General features: G+C 50.8%; 2 protein-coding genes across 6 annotated transcripts in view; one reads left to right on the top strand and one right to left on the bottom strand.

The window, feature by feature from the left end:
- TRAPPC12 (trafficking protein particle complex 12) overlaps positions 1 to 12,156 on the bottom strand; it is an 83,645-nt gene extending 71,489 nt beyond the window's left edge. Inside the window, exons 1-2 of one of the 5 annotated variants that reach the window (XM_038560677.1) lie at positions 12,038 to 12,156; positions 15 to 1,220 (exon numbers count right to left, since the gene is read on the bottom strand). In XM_038560677.1, the coding sequence (XP_038416605.1) occupies positions 15 to 1,214 (1,200 nt within the window). In that variant the 5' untranslated portion in view covers positions 1,215 to 1,220; positions 12,038 to 12,156. Of the gene's footprint in view, positions 1 to 14; positions 1,221 to 7,478; positions 7,652 to 7,705; positions 8,169 to 8,647; positions 8,819 to 12,037 lie in introns of those variants that run through there. The other 4 variants (XM_038560674.1, XM_038560675.1, XM_038560676.1 and 1 more) reach the window with 4 other exon arrangements.
- The window catches only part of EIPR1 (EARP complex and GARP complex interacting protein 1), a 120,397-nt gene continuing 110,573 nt past the window's right edge, over positions 10,968 to 20,791 (top strand). The window contains exon 1 of the mRNA XM_038560678.1: positions 10,968 to 11,140. Coding sequence (XP_038416606.1) covers positions 11,099 to 11,140 — 42 coding nt within the window. The 5' untranslated portion in view covers positions 10,968 to 11,098. The remainder of the gene's footprint in view (positions 11,141 to 20,791) is intronic.

The raw sequence follows: 20,791 nt of genomic DNA, 5'->3' as shown, positions 1-20,791 counted from the left end.
TGTCCTGCACCTACCTGGATGTTGTCAAACTTGAGGCCTGGCATGGTGAGGCTCTCCTTGTCTACAAACACCGTGCTGTACTGCTGGGTTGCTAATGAAATCAGGACGTCCCTGGTCCCCTCCCCAGGGAGCCAGGCATCGCTTCTGCGGTCCATCTCGCTCATGCTCAGGGCTGTGGCAAAGGGGTCCTCGCTCCCTGCAAACACAGCCTGGATCTGTGAAAACGGTTTTGGAGACTGAGGAATTTCTAGGGAAGCTGTGCAAATACTGGATTCTGATTTTTCGATCCCCGGGGAGTGAGAAGGCTCGGCAACACTTGGGGATCTCTCACCCACCGGGGTCGAGAGTGAAGACAGTTTTTCTGGAACTGAAGAACCGGCATTGGGGTTACTGACGGAGATGAAAGTAGAAGTTGTGAATGAATCGAAAAAGTCTGAGGCCAACGAATTAGTGTTGGTCGGATCGCCAAAAAATTTACTTAGGCTGGGGCTTGGCTGGACTGCCTGGGGAGGGGTTTTGGCCACCGTGTCACTGGCACCACTGAAGCTCGGGGACTTCACCATCTGGGACTCGAAGCCGTCCCGCAGGAGCAGAGGTGGCTGGGAGCGGGCAGGAAGCGAGTGGCTGAAAATAGTGCACACTGGGACGGGCTCCTCGGCGGGAGGGGACTGCCTCGCAGGGGGTGCGCCCCCTGGTCCCTCTGGGTGGCTGCTCTCATCCCTTGGGCCCAGGTCCTCTGCACCCTCCTCTCCCAAGGCGGGCACACTTTTGACTTCTTTGTGCTCAGAGTCGGGGGTCGTGTCAGAGATGTCTTTAGACACCCCCTCCCCGTCACTCGCACTGTTGTTGCTCAGGGTGTCCACTGCTCCTTCATCCACAAGGCTTTCCAGTCTGGGACCTGAGTTGCCTTCTGCAGGCTCCACTACATCCTGCAAGCAGCCGAGGTCACCTGTGTCGTCTTCGCTATTGTTAGGGGAGTCAGAGATGAGGACGCTCTCCATCATGTGCTCATTAAGCTTATCCACAAAGTTGTTAGAATCTTCCGATATAGTTTCATTCTCTTCAGACCCGAACTCGTCTCCACCGAGGTCAATGGTTTCCTCATGATAAAGCAGCTGCTCCGGTTCTTCCTGCAGAGTGGTGCTCCCAGCTTGCTCCTGGGCTGGATGCGAGTCCTCAGTCCCGCTCTGCTCGGTGCCATTAGCGTTCTCCATGGTCCCCTGCAGCAAAGACAGATATGAACCAATCCCATCAGTTTTCTATCTTACTGTTGAGCTGATTTAACCTTCCTGTTAAAACCGTTTCTTAAATTTAAGAAGCAAATGGTGGATACACATCATTATACATTTGCCCAAACTCACGGAACACACAACACCCAGAGCGAACCCGAATGTGGACTGTGGACTTTGTATGATAATGACATGTCAATGCAAGTTTAGTGATGGTAACAGATGTCCTGCTTGGCGGAAGAGTCAAAGATATGCGGGAGATCTCTGAACCTTCTGTGCAATTTTGCAGTGAACTGACAGCTGCTCCAAAAAATGAAGTCTATTAAAAAATGTTTTCCAGTTATATATTCAAAAACTTCAAATTTCAAAAGACTCCATTTCTCCAGGTACCCACTGATCGGTTGATCATGGTAAAAGACACGTAACAGAACCATCTTAATCATTTCTGAGTTTACAATTAAGCTGCATCCAGTGCATTCATATCGTTGTGCAACCATCCACCACCCATCCTCAGAACGCTTCCCATCTTGCAAAACTGAAACACCGTATCCATAAACGATGACTTCCCAGCACCCCTGTCCCCACCGCCAGCCGATGACTGCCTTCTACTTTATAACTCCATGAATGTGACTACTTTAGGTACTTCACAAGAGTGGGACACTATGGTATTTGCCCTTTTGTGGCTGGCTTACTTCATTTAGCATATTGCCTTCAAAGTTCACTGATGTTACAGCCTGTCAGAATTTCCTTCTTTTTTAAGGCTGAATAATATTCCGTTGTAGATACATACAACATTTTGTTTACACATTCATCCACTGATGAACACTTGTGTTGCTTCCACCCTTTGGCTACTCTGACTGCTGCTGTGAACACATGTGTACAAATGTCTGAGTTCTTACTTTTAATTCTTCTGGGTATGTACCCAGAAGTAGGATTGCTGAATCAAACACTTCTATTTTTAATGCTTTGAGTGACCAAAAAACTGTTTTATGGAAAACAGTCATTGCACCATTTTACATTCCCTGCAACAGTCCACAAGGGTTTTAATTTCTCCACATTCTTGATGACACTTATTTCCTGGCTGATCCTAGCCATCCTAACAGGGCTGAGGTCTCCAGCCTTTTAAACCCTACTTGTTCTTTTTGACTCACTTATAGACCCTCTCTTCCATGAGGCCTCCCCAAGACACTCCAACCTGTAATAATCTCCTAATCCTCCCTGGGACACCATCTATCTGAATGGAAGAGAAAGAAAAACTGTACACTGACAAAGGCCCACTCACGGCGGGCGGGGGGGGGGGCATGCTCACCCCTGCTAATGACAGCAAACCAGATCAATTATTACGATGCATTGTCCTCGGCACTATGGTAAGGGTCTTACATATATGTTCCTACTTGGTCCTCAGAACAACCCTGTGATACAACTGCTATCATTTCCTTCATCTTGCAGACGAGGAAGCTGATGCTCAGGGAGGTCATGTAGCTTGCTCAAAGCTGTGCTGCTAGTAAGCAGGGAAACCAGGGCTGGTTAAAGCTGAATCGCTAGGTGCACGCTGGATGGTAGAGGCCACAGAATGAAACAAGGAGTTTGAACTCTAAAGAAAAGGTGCTCCTTTACTTGAAGAACTTTTTGAGCAAAACCTACTGTATAGTTCTATTCTTAACAATGAACAAAGTCCAATTAGGATGAGGGTTTTTCTGGGGAAAAAAAATGCCTTCTTGACCTTTAAAAACTATCTTAACTGGTCTCTAGATGAGAGTATTTTTGTCAACGCTTTCACAGTATTCCAAATTAGCTGTCCTTCCTTTTTATAGCCTAGTCATCCTGAAATCTAAAAACAAGATGACTTTAATGTAGATAAAGTAGAGGAGTTTCTTGTCCAGCAGAGTCAGTTACTAATTTTTCATTTGTTATATATTCATTTGATTAGCTATAAATGAGTCAAACCTGAAATGAAGAAGGAACAAAAGCTCCTTCTGGTAATGTCTCACAGCAAGGCGGATTGAAGGCTGCTTAGGGAACATCAAAAAATGGATGTGGCATCACATGTAGGGATTTCCCCTGGGTCCTCTCTGTATAGCAAACAGAGGTTGGGCAGGAAAGCCATAAGAACAAGCACGACTTCATTTCACCTCTATGGTAGCTGAACGAGATGCCATCAGTGCCCTAATATACAGAAGGGGACACTGAGAATCAGAGCAGTGATGGAATTCATCCAAAATCATTGGTAGTGCGGCATCTGGCTGGCTCAGTCCATAGAGCATATGACTCTTGATCTTGGGGTTGTGGGCTTGAGCCCCATGTTGTGTGCAGAGATTACTAAAAACTAAAATATTTAAAAGAATAAAATCACTAGTAGGGGTGCCTGGGTGGCTCAGTTGGTGATGTGTCTGCCTTTGGCTCAGGTCATTATCTCAGGGTCCTGGGACCAATTTCTGCATTGGGCTCCCTGCTTAGTGGGGAGTCTACTTCTCCCTCTGCTCCTTCCCTCACTCATGCTTTCTCTCTTTAATAAATAAAATCTTAAAAAAAACCTTACTGGTGGTAAATGACACTTCCAGGAATGGAGTTTGGTCCTTCCTGACTAACCCTCATGAGGACTGAACTATCCCAGCCCCTAGCACAGTGCCTGGTACCTGGGAGATGTCAGTCACCACAGCTGGGTCAACTGCTGGTTCTGAGCCCCTCTCAGAAGAAAAACAAAACAAAACAAAAAAACAAAACAAAAAACACAGTTCAGATTGTAATTCCAGAAATTCCAATGCTACACTAATGGTTAATTGTAGAATAATGTAGGATATAAGAAAAGGTCTGATACAATTACAGGAAAAGGTAAAGAATATCAGAACTGGCTAAATCAGAGTGTTTTCTTTACATACAGGGAAAGGTGGAGAAAGTTCTACTCTTAAACAGAAATAACTGCCAAAGTTAACTTATGTGTATTAGCTACAGAGACAGACAAAAATGGGGATATCGTAGGAAAGACTGTCCACAGACAACGCTGAGCTACTTCCCACAAGACACTGGAATAAGAGAAAGCGAATCACTATGCAAGATCCACTCATTATGTGGATTGGATACTTATAGCAAGAAACAACTGCTTCAGCAGTAATTAAAGAAACAAATTGAAACTGATTTTTTTTTAAAAAAAGTCTATGAAATAGGCAGATTTTTAGAAATGACATTTCCTAGGGAGTTCTGAGAGAACTTTATCAAGAGTAGAAATGTAACTTTTCTGCAGAGCAACTAGGCAAAGGATAAAACTCTGACACAGCCAATTGTTTACCAATTTACCTAAAATGTTTCTAAAGTAACAATCTTCTGAAAGGAAGAAAGGGAAGCAAAAATCAACATTCTTTCACATCAATGCTTGTTTGTAACAATGTTTTGATTTTCTTCAGAAACTTTGTTTCTAATCCAAACTGAATTAGAAAAATCAATGTTTCCTAGTGATAAAGTTTACAAAGATCCTGTCCACTCCAGAGTAAAAATTATATTATTAATCATAATTTCTTTTAAAAAATATATTTATTTATTCAAGAGAGAGAGAGAAAACAGGCAACTGGGGTGGGGCAGAGGGAGAGGGAGAAGCACGCTCCCTGCTGAGTGCAGAGCGGGATGTGGTGCTCGATCCCAGGACCCTGAGATCATGACCTGAGCCGAAGGCAGACGCTCAACCGACTGAGCTCAGCAGGTGCCCTGATCTCAATTTCTGAATATAAGCTACATATTTATTAAAAACCACGGCCAAAGGGGTGTGTTGAAATGGCTTGCAAACCAGGAGCCATTACTCAGGGCATGTTTCAGCATCTTAGGTCCCAGGGTAACTCGGTACTCCCGTGTTCCAGGGAGTGACACACAGATAAAGCCAGGTAGTTAACACACGTACACGAGGCAAAAAGAAATACGGTGCTGGGAGGATGGAGAGATCCTGGACAGAAAGGAAGAGTTCACGTATACATTTTCTTTTCTCAGCAGGAGACCTTAGAAGGTTCTTTTCTTGTAGTCTTCCCCTTCTCTTCTAAAGGTGCAATTTCTATAAAAAGCTTTTAACAAATTTTGAGTGGATACAAAACAGTATTTATAACAAGTGACCGAGACACTCTAATATTTACTTCCCACCCCCTTTGGGGTACTATCCTGAAATTTGTCATACTCTTGTTTTTCTTTAATTTTCCACATATTTACTTCCTTAACACATTACTTAGATTTTTCAGTTTTTGGCTTAATTTTCCCTCTACCACTGATGGACTCCTGAGGTATTTTTAGGTTTCTGATAGTACAAATGGTGCCATCGAGAATATTCTTGTACATGTCTCCTGGTGTACACGTGTAAATTTGTTTAGCACGTTATCAAACATTGTGTGTATGTTGGGTCATAGAGAATCCATCTCTTCATCTTTACTAGAAAACGTCAAATTGCCTTCCTAAGTATTTGTACCAATTTACATACGTAGTAGCAGTGCGAAAGTATTCTTGCTCAACACATTCACCTACACTTGGTACTGTCAGATTTCTTAATATCAAGAATACATAAAACATTCCTGTAACTCAACAGGATAATAAATGACGCAACAGAAAAATAGGCCAAAGATCTGAACAGGCTGAGAGGGACACACATTCCACAAGCATGTTTCCTGTGACTCAAGCCATACATTTTAATTTTTCTAGGACACTTCCATTGCACACCCACGGTTACTGTAAAATTAAGTACCTCTTTGAGCTCTCAAGAGTACTGGTTAAGACAATAAACAGTTCTATGACCTATGTATCACAGAGGAACTCCTCACATGGTACCATAAGCTAGAACCGTGAATGCTTATAAACAGCAACTTTAAATAAAATACCTGTCCTCTCCCAAAGATTTAAAAAAAAAAACAACAAACAAACAAACCCGGAAACAAGCCCATATTGTGTCTATGGGCCCATAGACACAATAAATAGTATATTAAAAATGGAGCATCAAGTGTAAAACAAATCAACCGTGCTATATTTAACACATCAGTGTTTGAACCTCACAAATCTAATTTTGCAACAAAGAATGAGTAGAAAAATAAGCAGCATGATTTTCTGCATAAGGTTCAAAACCTTGTAAATTAAATATACTGTTGTAGGAATACAAGTGCAAAAGCAAGGTGATGATAATACGCAATTCATTTGGGGAGAGGGCTGGAGGTGGTGGCAAGAGAAGGTTTGATTAGGGAGGGACACATGAACAAGCCATTGGCAACTGTCCATTTCTTCTGCTGGTGGGCAGACTGGGTAAGGTTTGCATTTGATCGTTACGTCTTCCATGAATGCTACATGTGGTCTTTATATTTCACATTAAAAAAGGGAAAAGCACATGTATTTGTTTTTGATTCCTGTGAAATATAAATCATTATTTCAATTATCAGCTTAATCATTTTATTAAATCATAGACATAATTTTTAGCTTATGTTAGCATCAAAATGCTAGCAGAGAGAGTGGACATTATGTTCAGGTGAGTGGGCTTTGCATGATGTCCTTAATACTTTATGATTATTTTTAAAAAGATTTTATCTATTTATTCATGACATGAGAGACACAGAGAGAGGCAGAGACACAGGCAGAGGGAGAAGCAGGCTCCCTGTGGGGAGTCTGATGTGGGACTTGATCCCTGGACCCCAGACACACCCTGAGCCGAAGGCAGATGTTAAACCACTGAGCCATCCAGGTGCCCCTTGTTTTTGTTTTTGAGACACACACACAAAGAGAGAGAGAGAGAGAGAGAGAGCAAAAATACAAATGAGCAGGGTTGGGGGAGCAGAAGGAGAGGAAGAGAGAGAATCTCAAGCAGGCTGCATGCCCAGTATGGAGCCCTACCGGGGCTCAATCCTACAACTCTGATATCATGACCTGAGCTGAAATCAAGAGTCAGATGCTTAACCGACTGAGCCACCCAGGTGTCCCACCTTACGACTGTTCTTAAGTACTGACTTTAGGTGATTATTTGAGAACTGGAATTTCATTAAGAACAATTCACTAAGAACAATTCAAACTACAGTCGTTCAGGTTCCCTTTCTGGACGTGAGGCTGGAATTATAAATCTTTTACCAGATTGCAATAATGTAAACCCTATTTCCATGAAAACATATGCCATGTTGTGGAAATCTAACTAGCATATACTTACAAAAGCCCCCATGTAAAGAACACCCACTACAGATCAAGCACTTGACACTAATTATTTTACTTAATCCTCAGGACCAACTTATAAAGTACCACTATTACCTCCATTATGCAGAGAAAACCAAATGATGGGGCCAAAGGCATGCTGTCAGTATTTGATGCCGGCAGGTTTCTGCCTTTTGTCTCCTTGGAAGGCTGCTAGGACGGATCATGGTCCAGAGCAGCGGAGGTGAGTTAGACTAGAGGACTGAACGCAAGCTGTGAATTACTGCTTGTGTCTTGGCTTCACTGCTATAAGTGACCTTTGAAAAATGACTTAATCTCTTCACCTTGCTTTCCCAGTCTGTAAACTGGGGTCATATTCAACAGGAACCACTGCACAGGGCACGTCCAAACCCCACGGAGCTACTTGTACAGTACAGGAACGATGACTTTAATAAGGAAGCACAGAGGTGACTCGCTGCCTTGGACTCGGGAGGATCCCGTGGGACATCTCAGGACGTGAGGACACAGTGAAGACCCTGCCTTCACTAAATGTCCCTCCCGGCACTCCGCTCTCCCGCTCCCGCCCCACACGGTGGGCTGGGCTCAGGGGTCACTCTGCACTGTCCCGAATTCATGGAAAGAAGCCAGGAGGAGAGTACTCGCATACAAGGACACGGCATCTTCCGGCAGCCACGGAGGGTGGAAGCTAGTCCAGTGCCACTGGGCTGAACGTTTGTGGTCAAGCGAGAGGCACACACGCGTCTCAGCCTCTCTCTTCTTTTAAAGTAAGTGTTTTCAGGCTTCACAAGTACACACCCTACTGCTCTGGAAGGGTCAGGACGGGGGGTGACAGGCAACATCCACTTCCACACCAACAGCAGCACTCACTGTCCCAACCCAGGGCTGGGCCGGGCAGGTCACATCTGGCGACAGGACAGCAATCCAGGGGCAGCCGCTCACTGAGTGCTGCGGCCCCACGGGCACGAGGGCTCCCCGGAGATGTCAGGGGGCAGCACCCGCGGGGAGACTCCAGGGGACGAGCCCTCCTACCCTCAGAGGGGACCCAGGGACGAGCCCCCAGGAGCTCAGGCTGCACACACGGGGGGACCCTCCCTCCCCGCGGCACAGCCCCAGGGACGAGCCCCCACCCCGGGGGGGACCCAGGGACGAGCCCCGACCCAGGCGGGGACCCAGGGAGGAGCGTCCCCCGGGAGGGGCGGGGGTCAGGGCGGCGGGGCTGCGCTTACGGACGACCAGCCCCCCCCATTCCAGGCCCTGAGTCTCACCTGCCCCCTGCCCCCGGGGGTTGGGGAGCGGGTCACCTGCAGCGGGAACAGGACTCCGCGGAGAAGGTGGATGGAAACCGGAAGGGAAAACTGGACCCGGCGCTGCCTGGGGCTTGGGCGCCTGCGCGCGCCGGACGTGCGGACGGCTTCCGCGCATGCCCAGTGCGAGCCGGCCGCCCAGCGCGCTTCCGGTTCGAGCGGTGGTGGGCGGGGCCTGCGCCCCTAGGGGCATGGGGCGGGGCGATGGGCGGGGCTAGGTGGCCTCCTAGGGGCAGGTGGTAGCCAAAGCACCCAAAAATACTACTTGGAACGTTTATGCCTATCGGTATTCTCTACTTTTCCTTCTGTGCACCTGTACGACTTGTGTAACAACACTAACCATAAAGATGGCAGTAATAGTACCTATCATATGTGGGTAGATTTAATCCAGGAGGAGGAAGACTGCATTCTCCTAGCGCCACAACTTGACCTCAGGCAATTGGAGGCAGTGAATCGGATGCTCCAGCCGTGCCTCTGCTCCCTTGATTTCACTGTATTCACTGTATTCTCCCAACAGGTATCTGCTGAAGCTTAGCTGTGACTGGCAGGGCACTAGGACACAGCAGGGAAAACCCATTTCTGTCTTCTTTTCAGCAGTGATTACATTTTTTTCTTTTTGACATATACACTATATATTCGAGGTTTACAATAGAATGTTTTGACCCAGGTATACATTGTGAAATGAATACCACAATGGAGCAAATTCCATAACCACGGTCCCAGTCAGTTATCTTTTTTGTGGGTATGTGATGAAAACACTTGAGACATACTCTCTAGAATTTCAAGGATAGGATATCTTATTATTAAACGTAGTCATCGTTCTGTACATCAGGTCTGCATAACGTATTCACCTTATAATTGAAAAGTTGTATGCTTTGATCACTCTCTCTCCTATCCCTGCACCCCCAGCCTCTGGTAAGCACCAGTGCTCCTACAATGAGTCCAAACATATTTGTTTTGTTTGTTTTCTGTATTTTGTATGTATGTATACTCATGCAGTATTTGTCTTTCTGTGTTTGGCTTATTTCACTTAACAGAATGTCCTGCAGATTCATCCATATTGTCTCCAATGGCAGGATTTCCTTTTTTTTAAGGCTAAATAATATTCCATTCTGTGTATGTGTGTGTGGAGGGGGCACCCACTTGTGCCACACTGTCCATCCGCTCCTGGATCTATGGACACCTAGGTTGCCTCCGTGTTACTGTGAATAAAGCTGCAATGGACATGAGTGTGCAGACGTTTCTTTGACACGGTGACTTTGCTTCCTTTGACTCCCGGACGAGGGATTGCTAGACCACACGGTAGTTCCATTTTTTAACTTTTCGAGGATCCTGCACACTGCTGTCCACGGTGGCTGCACCAGTTTGCGTTCCCATCCACAGCGTATAAGGCTTCAATTCCTCCGTTTCCTGCCAACGCTTGCTGTCTTTTTGACTTTCGAGACTAGCAATCCTGACAGGTGCGAGGTGACAGCTCACTGTGGTTTTGATCGGCTTCTTCCTGATGATCAGCGACGTTGGGCATCTTTTGCATGTACGTCGTTCGGACCCGGGCCATTCGTCGTGAAGATGGATCAGGGGCTGAAGGGAAAGTTCCAGGGCCGCACAGTCGGTGAGGGGGGTGGTCTTGGAAAGCAGCGGGGCTCGGCCTGGCGAAGCGCGCTGTGCTGCGGCGTCCTGGGACTCCGCGTGTCGGGACACCGCCCGGGAAGGCAGCTCGGGAGAGCGGTGTACGCGGGTCCCCCACGGCCGCCCCGAGGGCCCGGGCGCCCCGGGTCTTCCCAGCCCCCGCTCCGCCCCCTGGGTGCTGGCTGCCTGCCGCCCGCGCGAGCTTCGGCCCGGCCTCGGGGATCCGCGCGGAGCTCGGGCGCGCACCCCGCTCCCCAGCCTTCACGTCGGTGCCCTCAGGTGAGGTCTGCGGCCTGGCATTTCTCAAGTGCGCGCGCTACGCTCGGCTCGGGGTCCGGGCGGACAGCTCCAGGGCGGCGCCGGGACCGCGGTCCGCCTGGCGCCGCCGAGCACCACGGCCAGCAAACCGCTGGCCCCGGGGAGCGCGGCGGAGGACGGACGCCCGCCCGCCCACCGGCCGCCCGGCTCCCCAGCGCCCCGCCGCCGCCCTCCATCCCCGACCCCCGCTCCGCCCCTCCCCGCCCGCGCTCCACCCGCGGCCCGCAAGGTGGAGGCCCCGGATGCAGTCAAGTGGGCATGCGCACGCGCCGGGCGCCGCTGTCATTGGCCGCCGCGGAGGAGCGTCCCGATGACGCAGCAGGAAAACAGGAAGTGAGGCCGACGGGAGCCGCGCTGGGCCCGAAAGGCTCCCGGTCGGCGCGGGGGGCGCGGGGGAATGAATGGGCGCTGAGCTAGGGGCGCGCCCGCCGGACCGACAGGCCTGGCGCGCGGGGCGGCCGCGGCATGGAGGACGACGCGCCGGTCATCTACGGGCTGGAGTTCCAGGTGCGTCCCCGGCGGGCCCGCGGGCCTGCGTGGGGCGGGGCGGGCACCGAGGCGGGCGCGGGCCGGGCGCGGGGCGGCACCGAGCTGGGCGCCGGGTGGGCCCCGGGCGGGTGCGGGGCGGTGGGCGCCGGTGCCCACGTCCCCCCCGCTGGGGGCGCCCCCCCCCCGCCGCAGCTCTGCCCCCGCGGCCTCCGCTCCCCCTCCCCCCTCCCCTCTCCCCTCCTCTCTCCCCTCTCCTCCTCTCCCGGGCCTCGGCCCCCCCTCCCCCGTCCCCTCCTCCCCTCCTCCGCCCCCCCCCCCCCCGCTCCTCCTCTCCCGCGGCCTCCACCCCCACCCCCTCCTCCCTCCTCCCTCCTCTCCCTTCCCATCTGCCCCTCCTCTCCCGTGCCTCGGCGCCCCCCATCCCCTCGTCCCCCCTCCCCCCTCCCCTGTCCCCTCCTCCCCTCCTGCACCCCCCTCTGCCCCTCCTCTCCTGGGCCTTGGCCCCTGGCTCCCTGGCCCCCCTCACAGATCCCCTTCTCCCCTCCCCTGTCCCCTTCTCCCCTCCTCCACCTCCCCTCTGCCCCTCCTCCACGCCCCCCCCCCCCCGCCCCCGCCCCTCCTCTCTGGGGCCTTGCCCCTCACTCCCCTCCTCCCCCTCCTCCCCCCCTCCCCTGCCCCCTCCTCTCTCTGGCCTGGGCCCCCCTCCCCCTCCCCCCTCCTGGCTGGGGGCTGCTGGGCCGCGCCCACCCTGGTTCCTGCCTGTGTAGGTTTCCTCCTGCGCTGGGTTCCTGGAGGCCTCCCGGAGGCCGGCCCCGCCTGTGTGGGTGTTGAGGGTGGGGGAGGAGGAGGGGGAGGTGGGGTGTAACTTGGACAGGAGTTGCAGGGATAACGGGAAAGTTGTCTCGCACCCCTCACCCAGCTTCCCCTAACGTTGAGGCCTCCCGTGGCCGCCGCTGGGTGACCGTCCTGGGGGAGGCGGGCCCTCGCCCTCCGCTGTCGTCCCGTGTCTGTCCTGTTCTGTGCGCGCGGCCTGCTCCCCGGGCGCCCTGCCCGGCAGGTGCTCAGCACACGGCCGGGTGAGCGCTGGCGCGGGCGTGCACGTGCAGTGGGTGGGGGTGGATGGGGGCACCCGGAGGGCTGTGCACCGAGGGGGTGGGGGGGCGGCCCTGGGTTGGCCTCAGCTCTTCCGAGGACCTGAAGGCGCCTACGGACAGATGCGGAGACCAGAAGCCCAGAGCACCGCCTCGTGAAGGACCTGATAACCCGATTGTGGGGGAGTCTGCTCGAGATTCTCCCTCCTCGCCCCTGCCCTGCTCATGTGTGTGCTCTCCCTCTCTCTCTCTCCCTCTCATAACTAAAATCTTTCAGTCCTGGCTTCACCACTTCCTGTCTATGTAACTTTGGGCTTCAGATTCCTTGCCAATAAAATGGGAAAACGAACCTGGATCCCCTGTGGCCTTAGGAAAGTTAAATGAGTTCATACAGTGATTTCAAGCACTTAGCACAGCGCCTGGCACCTAATAAGCATTCAGGAAATGTTCTAATTATTACCATGAGACAAAGTTCTCATGGATCAGTCCCTATAAGGCGGTATCAGTGTCCTGTGAGGATGAGCTGTGTTACGGGGTTTGCCCACAGGCTCGGTCACCCAGGACTGTGCCTCAACAGCAGCTTTTGAGATGTCCCCAGGCGTATCTCACTCTTTCAGTCCTGCCTGTGGATGCTGTGGTGTGGGCATAGCCCGTCTGGCCAGCAGGTGAGACTTGGGACTCTAATCTAGGGAAGCCTCAAACCCAAGCCAGCCTCAGGGCCCCTGAACCACAAAGTTGCCCTGCCTTCTCCTGGACAAGGTGCTCGTGTGGGCAGGTGTGTGGGGGCATATGGGGAGATGGAGGGCTCCTGACCTCGTGCTTCCTAAAGTGTGTGTTTGCCTCCAGTGTACCCAATACCGTCTGTCTCATTAAATCTTCTAAATAACCCAGAGGTTTTGATCTTCATTGTTGGATCCTTGAGATGACAAATGTCATTTCCTGAGATTAATATCAAGGAGTGGATCTTTGCCTCCGGCATCAAATGTTTTATCTGAATATCTCCTTTATCTTAAAAGAAGTAGCAGATTTTTACCCTTTATTTTGGACAGCTTGTGGACCTTGATATTGTTGGATTCGAAGAATTCATTACTACAGTAAACAGAAGGGGCGCCTGGGGGGCTCAGTTGGTTAAGCGCCTGCCTTCTGCTCAGGTCATGATCCTGGGGTCCTGGGATCGAGGCCCATGTCGGGATCCCTGCTCCATGGGGAGGATGTTTCTCGTTCTCCCTCTCCATCTGCTTGCTGTTCCCCCAGCTTGTGCTCTCTGTCTGTCAAATAAATACAATCTTAAAAAAAAAAAAAAAAGAAGAAGAACATGGGGATCTGATTGTTGACCCTTGACTGAGGTAATGAGGCTTGAGGGTAAAATGAGGTCCTACTATGGCAAATAAAAGGCAGAAGAGTGCCATACAGGGGTCATTAAAATAGAAATGCTGAGCACGTTTCTGTTTATGGGACATTATGGTATCATGTAATTAACATCTTTTAGCTCATAAAAAGTAGCTTGATTTTTTATGATTTTGTTATTTAAAATTAAGAAAATCCAAGTAATTCTTATTAGTATTTTAAGATGTCAAATTGCTGAAAATCTGATTAAGATCTGCAGGCCCTAAACGCGCCTTTTCTATCTTATCTGATTCCCTGACAACCACATTCAACTTAAAACTGTGTCTTGTCTTTGCCCACTTGCTTTTATTTCTTGGATATTATGTGGTGACTGGATGTCCTGTTACCTGAGGGTTTTTAGCTTTTTCTATGCTCTCCCTTGTCTTTCTTTAGGCTCATGTAGTTCTATCACAATTCTTGCCAAATCTATATTGAGGGTCTTCTTTTTTTTTTTTTTTTTAAGTTTTTATTTATTTGACAGAGAGAGAGAGAGAGAGTGTGTGCATAAGCAAGGGGAGCAGCAGAGGGAGAAGGAGAAGCAGACTCCCCGCTGAGCAGGGAGCCCAATATGGGACTCGATCCCAGGACCCCGGGATCATGGCCTGAGCCCAAGGCAGATGCTTCACCAACTGAGCCACTCAGGCACCCCTAGGGTCTTCATCTTTCTAGTTATATAAATATTTTTAGCTGCTTATTCAAGAAGGGTACTGTGATTTCTTTTTTTTTTCTTCTTGTACAGCTTTCCATTTTTCCCTGTTGTGAAGTGCTTCCTTTTTCCATTTGTTTCATTGTTCCTGTGTCTTATGGTGAGTGTTGATGCTTGGCAGCTGCTGCACCTGTCCTGCGCAGTCTGGTTGTCTGTGGGAACGGTGGCCGTCTGTTCTGCTCTTCCATTTTCCTGAAGACATCTGTCCCGGTGCCCCCCTCCTCCTTTGCTTCAGGTGGACTCCCTTTCATCATGTGGGGGTTTTTGTGTTTACTTTTCATTAGACTTTAGTTGAGTAGGTAGTATGTGCTAGTCATCTGACAGGGCCGCATAATTGTCACACAGTCCTTGGATCCCTGGGCTTGTTCTTTTCCATTTTAAAGCAGAGGGCTCCGTGGTTTAGAGAGACCTCTTACAGCTGTTAGAGTATTGGGCTCAGGCCTGGATCCTTCCTGCTCAAAGGTCTCTTTGCTCTCTGGGGCCTTTTATTCAGAACAAGACACCTGGCACCTCCATGTTCAGGTCCTTTGACCTCTGTAGCAGAGGCCAGAGGCGACATTCAAGTGCAGACCTCACCTTCCTCTCAGAGGGCCACAGGGCTCAGAGAGGACTCGTCTCATTTCTGTCTCCCAGCAGGTGCATAAGACCTGTTGGCTAAGTCACTTTATCGGTCAAGGTGAAGTCGAGGTGACTGGCAGCTGGGAGCGAGGCAGTCTCAGCCCCGTGTGCAAGCTGCCTGTGAGCAAGACTGCAGCCGGTGTGCAGGCCACACCGCCTGCCCCGGCACGTGGGTCATCTGAGAGGGGTCAGGCGGCTGACGTTCCACTGCTCTTCAACCGACTGTCATGCTTTTGCTTATGTAGTTAAAAGGAATATAGGAGAATGTTTTCCTGGGATATAGCAGGACTTAGGGGAAGCCTGGAGAGCTCAGCCATGCGGAGTGCAATCTGGAGACGATTTTGTTTTTTTGAGTTGTTTGTTTGTTTGTTTGTTTATTTATTTATTGGAGTTTAATTTGCCAACATGTAGCATAACACCCAGTGATCATCCCACCAAGTGCCCCCCTCAGTGCCCGTCACCCAGTCACCCCTACCCCCCCCCCCCACCTCCTTTTCCACTACCCTTTGTTCGTTTCCCAGAGTTAGGTGTCTCTCATGTTTTGTGGAGACGATTTTGATGCTTGGTTTTTATTATCATTTGTTTGTTTATGTTATGGACATAGAAACCTCAGACATGTTCCAGCTCACTCACTCGCTTTTCTTTTTATAATATTTTTTTCTTCCTCCAAACTATGTGGCTCACGTTGGATATGTATGTACGTGTGTGTATGTAATTTCTGTGTCTTTATGTAACTTGCATATGTACACATGTGTATTTATGCATCTGATTTTTTTCCTCGATGGGATCTGTGTGTTTGCACGACTCTGGGTACCTAAGTGCATGTCGCTCTGGGCTAGTTTGCTGTGAGACCCACTGGTGCCTCAGGCTCGTAGCCTTACTGATGGTCATGGCTCCTTGTCGCTCCCTCACTTGATACCCTCGCTCTCTTTCCTTCTTGGTTCTGGAGAGGTGGTCTGTGCTCCAGCTTGCAGATGTGGGGAGAGGGGGAAGGCGATCTGGGATGGGATGGAATGGGCAAGGGCATCCTCATCCCCTGGATGCCGGCCCGGGAGCCTCACAGGCAGTGTTAGCTGCTCCCGTTTTTCCCGGTGCTGGGGAGCTACCTTGATGAGTCCTAGAGCCTGGTCCTCACGGCCCGCCCTTGAGGCCTGTAACATGGTGGGGCTTCCTCCGTGGTGGTTCTGAGAGTCACAGTTCACATCCCACCGTGTTGGGGTGAATACTGACTTAGCCCCATTCCACCCTTCTGCTATGGCAGAAGAGGTGGGAAGGTCTGGCCTGTAAAGTCTGTTCCACAACGTGAAACCGATTCTGTGGCCATGGAGACTGGGGAGTTCCGACGGCCAAGTCGGGAAGGCTGTGTAGACCATGCAGCTCAGAGTGTCCCCAGCCAGCGGCAGCCGTGTCACCCGGAGGCAGACCTGTAGAATCAGATTCTGCACTGCCCGGGCTCCCTGGGCTGCTTGTTGGTGTATTGAAGCTGGAGATGTATCATTATAGGAAAGAATAAATGAGATTCTGATAGGATTGGGCAGGAGGAGGTCTTGACATCCCTGCTGGAAGTGTGGAATTCATTTGTGGTACTAGGTGGTCAGCGTACGGTTTTTGAGGAGCATGTCTGTCTGGGAGTTAGGAGGTATGTCCTGAGAGCGTTCTTGCATTGGGCAGAAGATTGGACTGGACGGGACTTAGCAGCCTGTGAACTCACATCAATGGATCATTAGTAAACATACAATTAATTTAAAGCATCGAAGTCAAGATACAGAGAATGTTGAAGTTAGGATATAAAGACTTGTGTGTATTTTTCTTGATTTAGACTTGTTTAGGCAGCTTTTCAGGATGTTTGCCCAAGAACAATTTGAATTTTAGGTTTTTCAAAAAAGATTTTATTTGTTCATTCATTCATTCATTCGAGACATAGAGATAGAGAGGCAGAGACACAGGCAGAGGGAGAAGCAGGCTCTCTGCGGAACACCTGATATGGGACTAATCCCGGGACCTTGGGTCACGCCCTGAGCTGAAGGCAGATGCTCAGCCACTGAGCCACACAGGTGGCGCTTATTTATTTAATAGAGAAACAGGAAGTGTTCACAAGCAGGGGGAGAAGCAGAGAAGGAAGCAGACGGCTCCTCTGAGCAGAGAGCCTGATATGGGGCTCGATCCCAGGACCTTGAGATTGTGACCTGAGCCAAAGGCAGATGCTTAGCCCACTGAGCCACCGAGAATTTTAAGTTTAATCCTTATTTTTGTACATGCGTATCCCGAATTTCCCGGTCAATGCTGTGCTTGCTGGCTCGGCACTGCTGGTACAGCTCTGGTTCCTCTTCTGGGTATTCCTCTTCCCAGTCTTCATCCTTCTGTACTGTGTTTCTGTTGCGAGCCTAGACAACCCAGGGTGTGCTGATCCTATCATGCTTACTTGCAAGATGATGACGGAAGTCTATTTACATTAAGACAAGAAATACTACTACCGCTCCTTGGCCGAGTTTTAGGGCTCTTTTCTGAAGGGGAGGGGAGTTATTTTATAGGACATACCATAACCGTGGTCAGATGGGAAATGGACTGGCTGCTTCTGAACTCGGTACTAAGACCCTGCATCTGAACGGTCTCGCACTTCAACACAAAGGTTATACAGTTACGCTTTATAGATTTGTTGTTTATTTGAATATTGTATACGTTATTATCTATTAATGATCATAATTTTTGTTTCAGATGTTTCTCCAATATTGTTTGAATTTGAAATAGTATAAGTGAGACTACAGATGGCTTCACACGCATTCTCAGCGTCAGGGCAGGAGCGATCAGCTTTCTGGGTTTGAGTTGAATCTGTAATTCTCAGTTAACAGGACCGTAGTTCTTTATGACATTTCAAAAGTCTCTACAAACAAGATGATTTTTCTCCTGCACGCTTGTTTCTTAGAAACTTTTGGCCTTGAGAAGACCTCCTCGGGGCCCTGGGGGGCTCAGTAGTTTAAGTGTCCGGCTCTTGGTTTCGGCTTAGGCCCTGATCTCAGGGTCATGGCATCAGGCCCCGTGTCAGGCTCTACGTTCAGTGGGAGTCTGCTTGGATATTCTCTCCCTCTGCCCCTCCTCTCTCTCTCTCTCTCTCTCTCTCTCTCAAATACCTAAATAAATCTTAAAAAAAAAAAAAAAAAAGAAGACCTTCTCTGGTTGGGAGGGCCGTTGGTTCTTCGTTGGTCCTTTGGCAGACCCGCTGTGGCCCATTGAGGTGGCTTGGGCGTGTCCACCTTGCCTGTTCCCGAGCCTCGGGCACTCTCCCGACACTGGCTTTTGGATCTGTGGTCACTAGCTGTTCTGATTTCTTCTTTTGAGGTTAGGTGTGGTAATTTGTGTTTTCCTAGGAAATGCGTTTATTTGGTTGCCAGGTACCGATGGTCTACTGCGTGCCAGGCATTACTCTCCGCCGTGGAACACGGCGGGGAAGGAGCCAAACCCAAGCCCGGCAGCCCTCCCTCCCGGAGGCCAGTGTGGGGGCACCGCGTCGGGTGTTCTTCTAAGACTCCTCAGTCGTGTGCCTACTTTATTTGTTTTCATTCTTTTTTATTAATGGAAGCATTTAGACCACGAATTTTCTTCTGAACATTGACTTCTTGACTTTACTGTTTTCTGGGTATCTCATGGTTTTGAACTTGATGTCTTTTGTTACCTGACACTCTCTGGACTCTTTCTCAGCCCTGCTCCCATCCCCTGCTGCGTGTGGGGGCCCCTCCTGTGGCGGCTTCGCTCTTCCCTGGCCTTGCCTCTGGTTGTCCTGCCCTATCGTCTCCCAGCCGTGCCTTGATTTTTTCCCCCGTTTACTTTTCTATTCTTTTTTTCTCTCTCCTTGAAGGCTGATTGCTCTGTTAGGTTTACAGCTGTGTGCTGGTGTGCATAGCATGAACTCCGGCTCTTCTGTGGCGGCCTGTGGCAGCGTGCGGCCAGCACGTGTGCATCTTCTGAGGTCTTTTCCCTCTGTCCTTGCCTGGCTGTCCCTCCTGGTGGTATCCTCGCAGGGCTCCTGGGCTCCTTTGATCCTGGGCTCTCATGGCGAGCCTTCCTGTCCAGCTGCCATGGGATCTGTATGTGGAGTCGGGCCAGGCCCGAGCCCCAGGCTGGCAGGAATTCCTGCAGCCCAGGCTTTGGTTTGTGGGTGAATTCTGCAGCCCTCATTCATCCCTGGTGAAGATGGTGGCCCGGGTGGGCTCCCCACAGTGCGGCACCCCCTCCACTCCGTGGGGCCAGCGTGCTTCCAGGCGGGATTGCCTGGCTGCCCGGCCTGCTCTGACTCTTGCCAAAGCCCAGGCACAAGCCCTGCCACCAGCCGTGTGCCTGTCCTGCCGTCCCATCCCTGCAGTGCCTGCACTGACACCTGTGCACCTGTCTTCTTGGGGGGTGTCGCTGCCCGCGCACTCTTCAGACCCTTCTCAGCTCTCACCTCTGCGTTTGAGTCTTTGTTCTTATGGTGTGTGTTTGGATTATAGATGTTTCCGAGTTTCATTGAAGATAGTCGCTGTTTCTGCTTTTATTCTCCTTGCTTTTGTGTAATTCCCTAGGGTTTGGAAGAGTGAAATGAAGACATTAACCTACTGCTCGGAAACCTGAGGTCCCGATTTGACTTGTTGAGATGGGAAGGGGAGGGTGAACTGGAATAAAGACTCATGTCTGGAAAGTTGAGTAAGAGGTTGTGAAAATGTAGTTCAAGCAAGGTGTGGGGAGGGGTGGCGGTGTGTCTGGAGAGAAGGCAGGATGCGGGGTTCAGGGTTCCCATGTCATAGGCCTGGTAGGCAGGAGGGGGTGCGGCGAGGGGCTGATGGCCAGAAGCGCAGGCCTGGGGAGGGGCCTCAGGTCAGTGCAGTTGACAGAGCGGTGCCGGGGGCTCCACCACGGACCTGGTGACAGTGCTGCAGGCAGGCAGCAGGAGGTCCCCCATCTCCGGGCGCGGGCGGGGAGGGGCGTTTGCTAGAAGGAAGTGTGGGCACAAAGCCACAGCGAGAGCAGGGGGATGGGTGGTGATGTACTGGGTCCTTGGGGGCCAAGGGACAGAGCGGCCCTGTGTCAGGGGTGTCTGGCGGCTGCAATGCCTGGAACCACGAGACCAGTGCTGCAGGGTGGTGCAGCGGGGCCAGGTTGTCAGAAGGGGGGCAGTCGGTCAGAGTCGACGAGGGCTTTCCCTGTCTACGCCACCATCAGCGACGGGAAGAGTGGAGGTCTGGCAGCAGCTGGAGAAGCAGATGAGTCAAGGTGGAAGATATTTTCAAAGGATGAGGGGACTTGTGACTGGGTTTTCCCAGTTGAGGGGAAGAAGCCAGAGAAGAGAGTGACAGAAAAAGAGAGTGGACTGCTCAATGTTTTGTGCTGCAGGCAGGCAGCAGGGGTGCCCCCATCTCCGGGCAGGCGGGCAGGGACGCCCCTTTCCTCTGGGCAGGTGGGCAGGCAGGGGCGCCTCCATCTCCGGGCAGGCGGGCAGGCGGGCAGGGTCGTCTTGATGAACTAGAGGCAGCTCTCTATAAACATGCCATTTCCGGGGGGAGACCACTGGTGTAGCAGGTTAAACCTACCAGGTCTCTGCGGCTTGAAGCACAGGTCCTGCCCCACCTGCTAGCGTCCAGCAGCACCTTGACCTTGCCCGAGGTGTGCTCGTGGAGGGGGGGTTAGGGGGGTAGGGGCATTTCAGGTGAGGAAGCAGGCTGGACACTAACTAGAGGAAGTGTTTACTTGCTCAGATTAGTAAACACATGACTACAATCTTGAATTTCCCAAGGGAGTTCTGGGTACTTGGCGGTACCAGGAGATTCTAGGATTTGCGCCTGTCATGGAGTAGAACTTTCCAGTGCTCCCATGGCCCTGCCCCACTGACAGCATCTC

Source organism: Canis lupus, chromosome 17 (genome assembly GCF_011100685.1).
Source record: "Canis lupus familiaris isolate Mischka breed German Shepherd chromosome 17, alternate assembly UU_Cfam_GSD_1.0, whole genome shotgun sequence".
Lineage (NCBI taxonomy): Eukaryota > Metazoa > Chordata > Mammalia > Carnivora > Canidae > Canis > Canis lupus.
The sequence above is the reverse complement of the archived record's forward strand: the minus strand, read 5'-3'. Positions and strand labels throughout refer to the sequence as shown.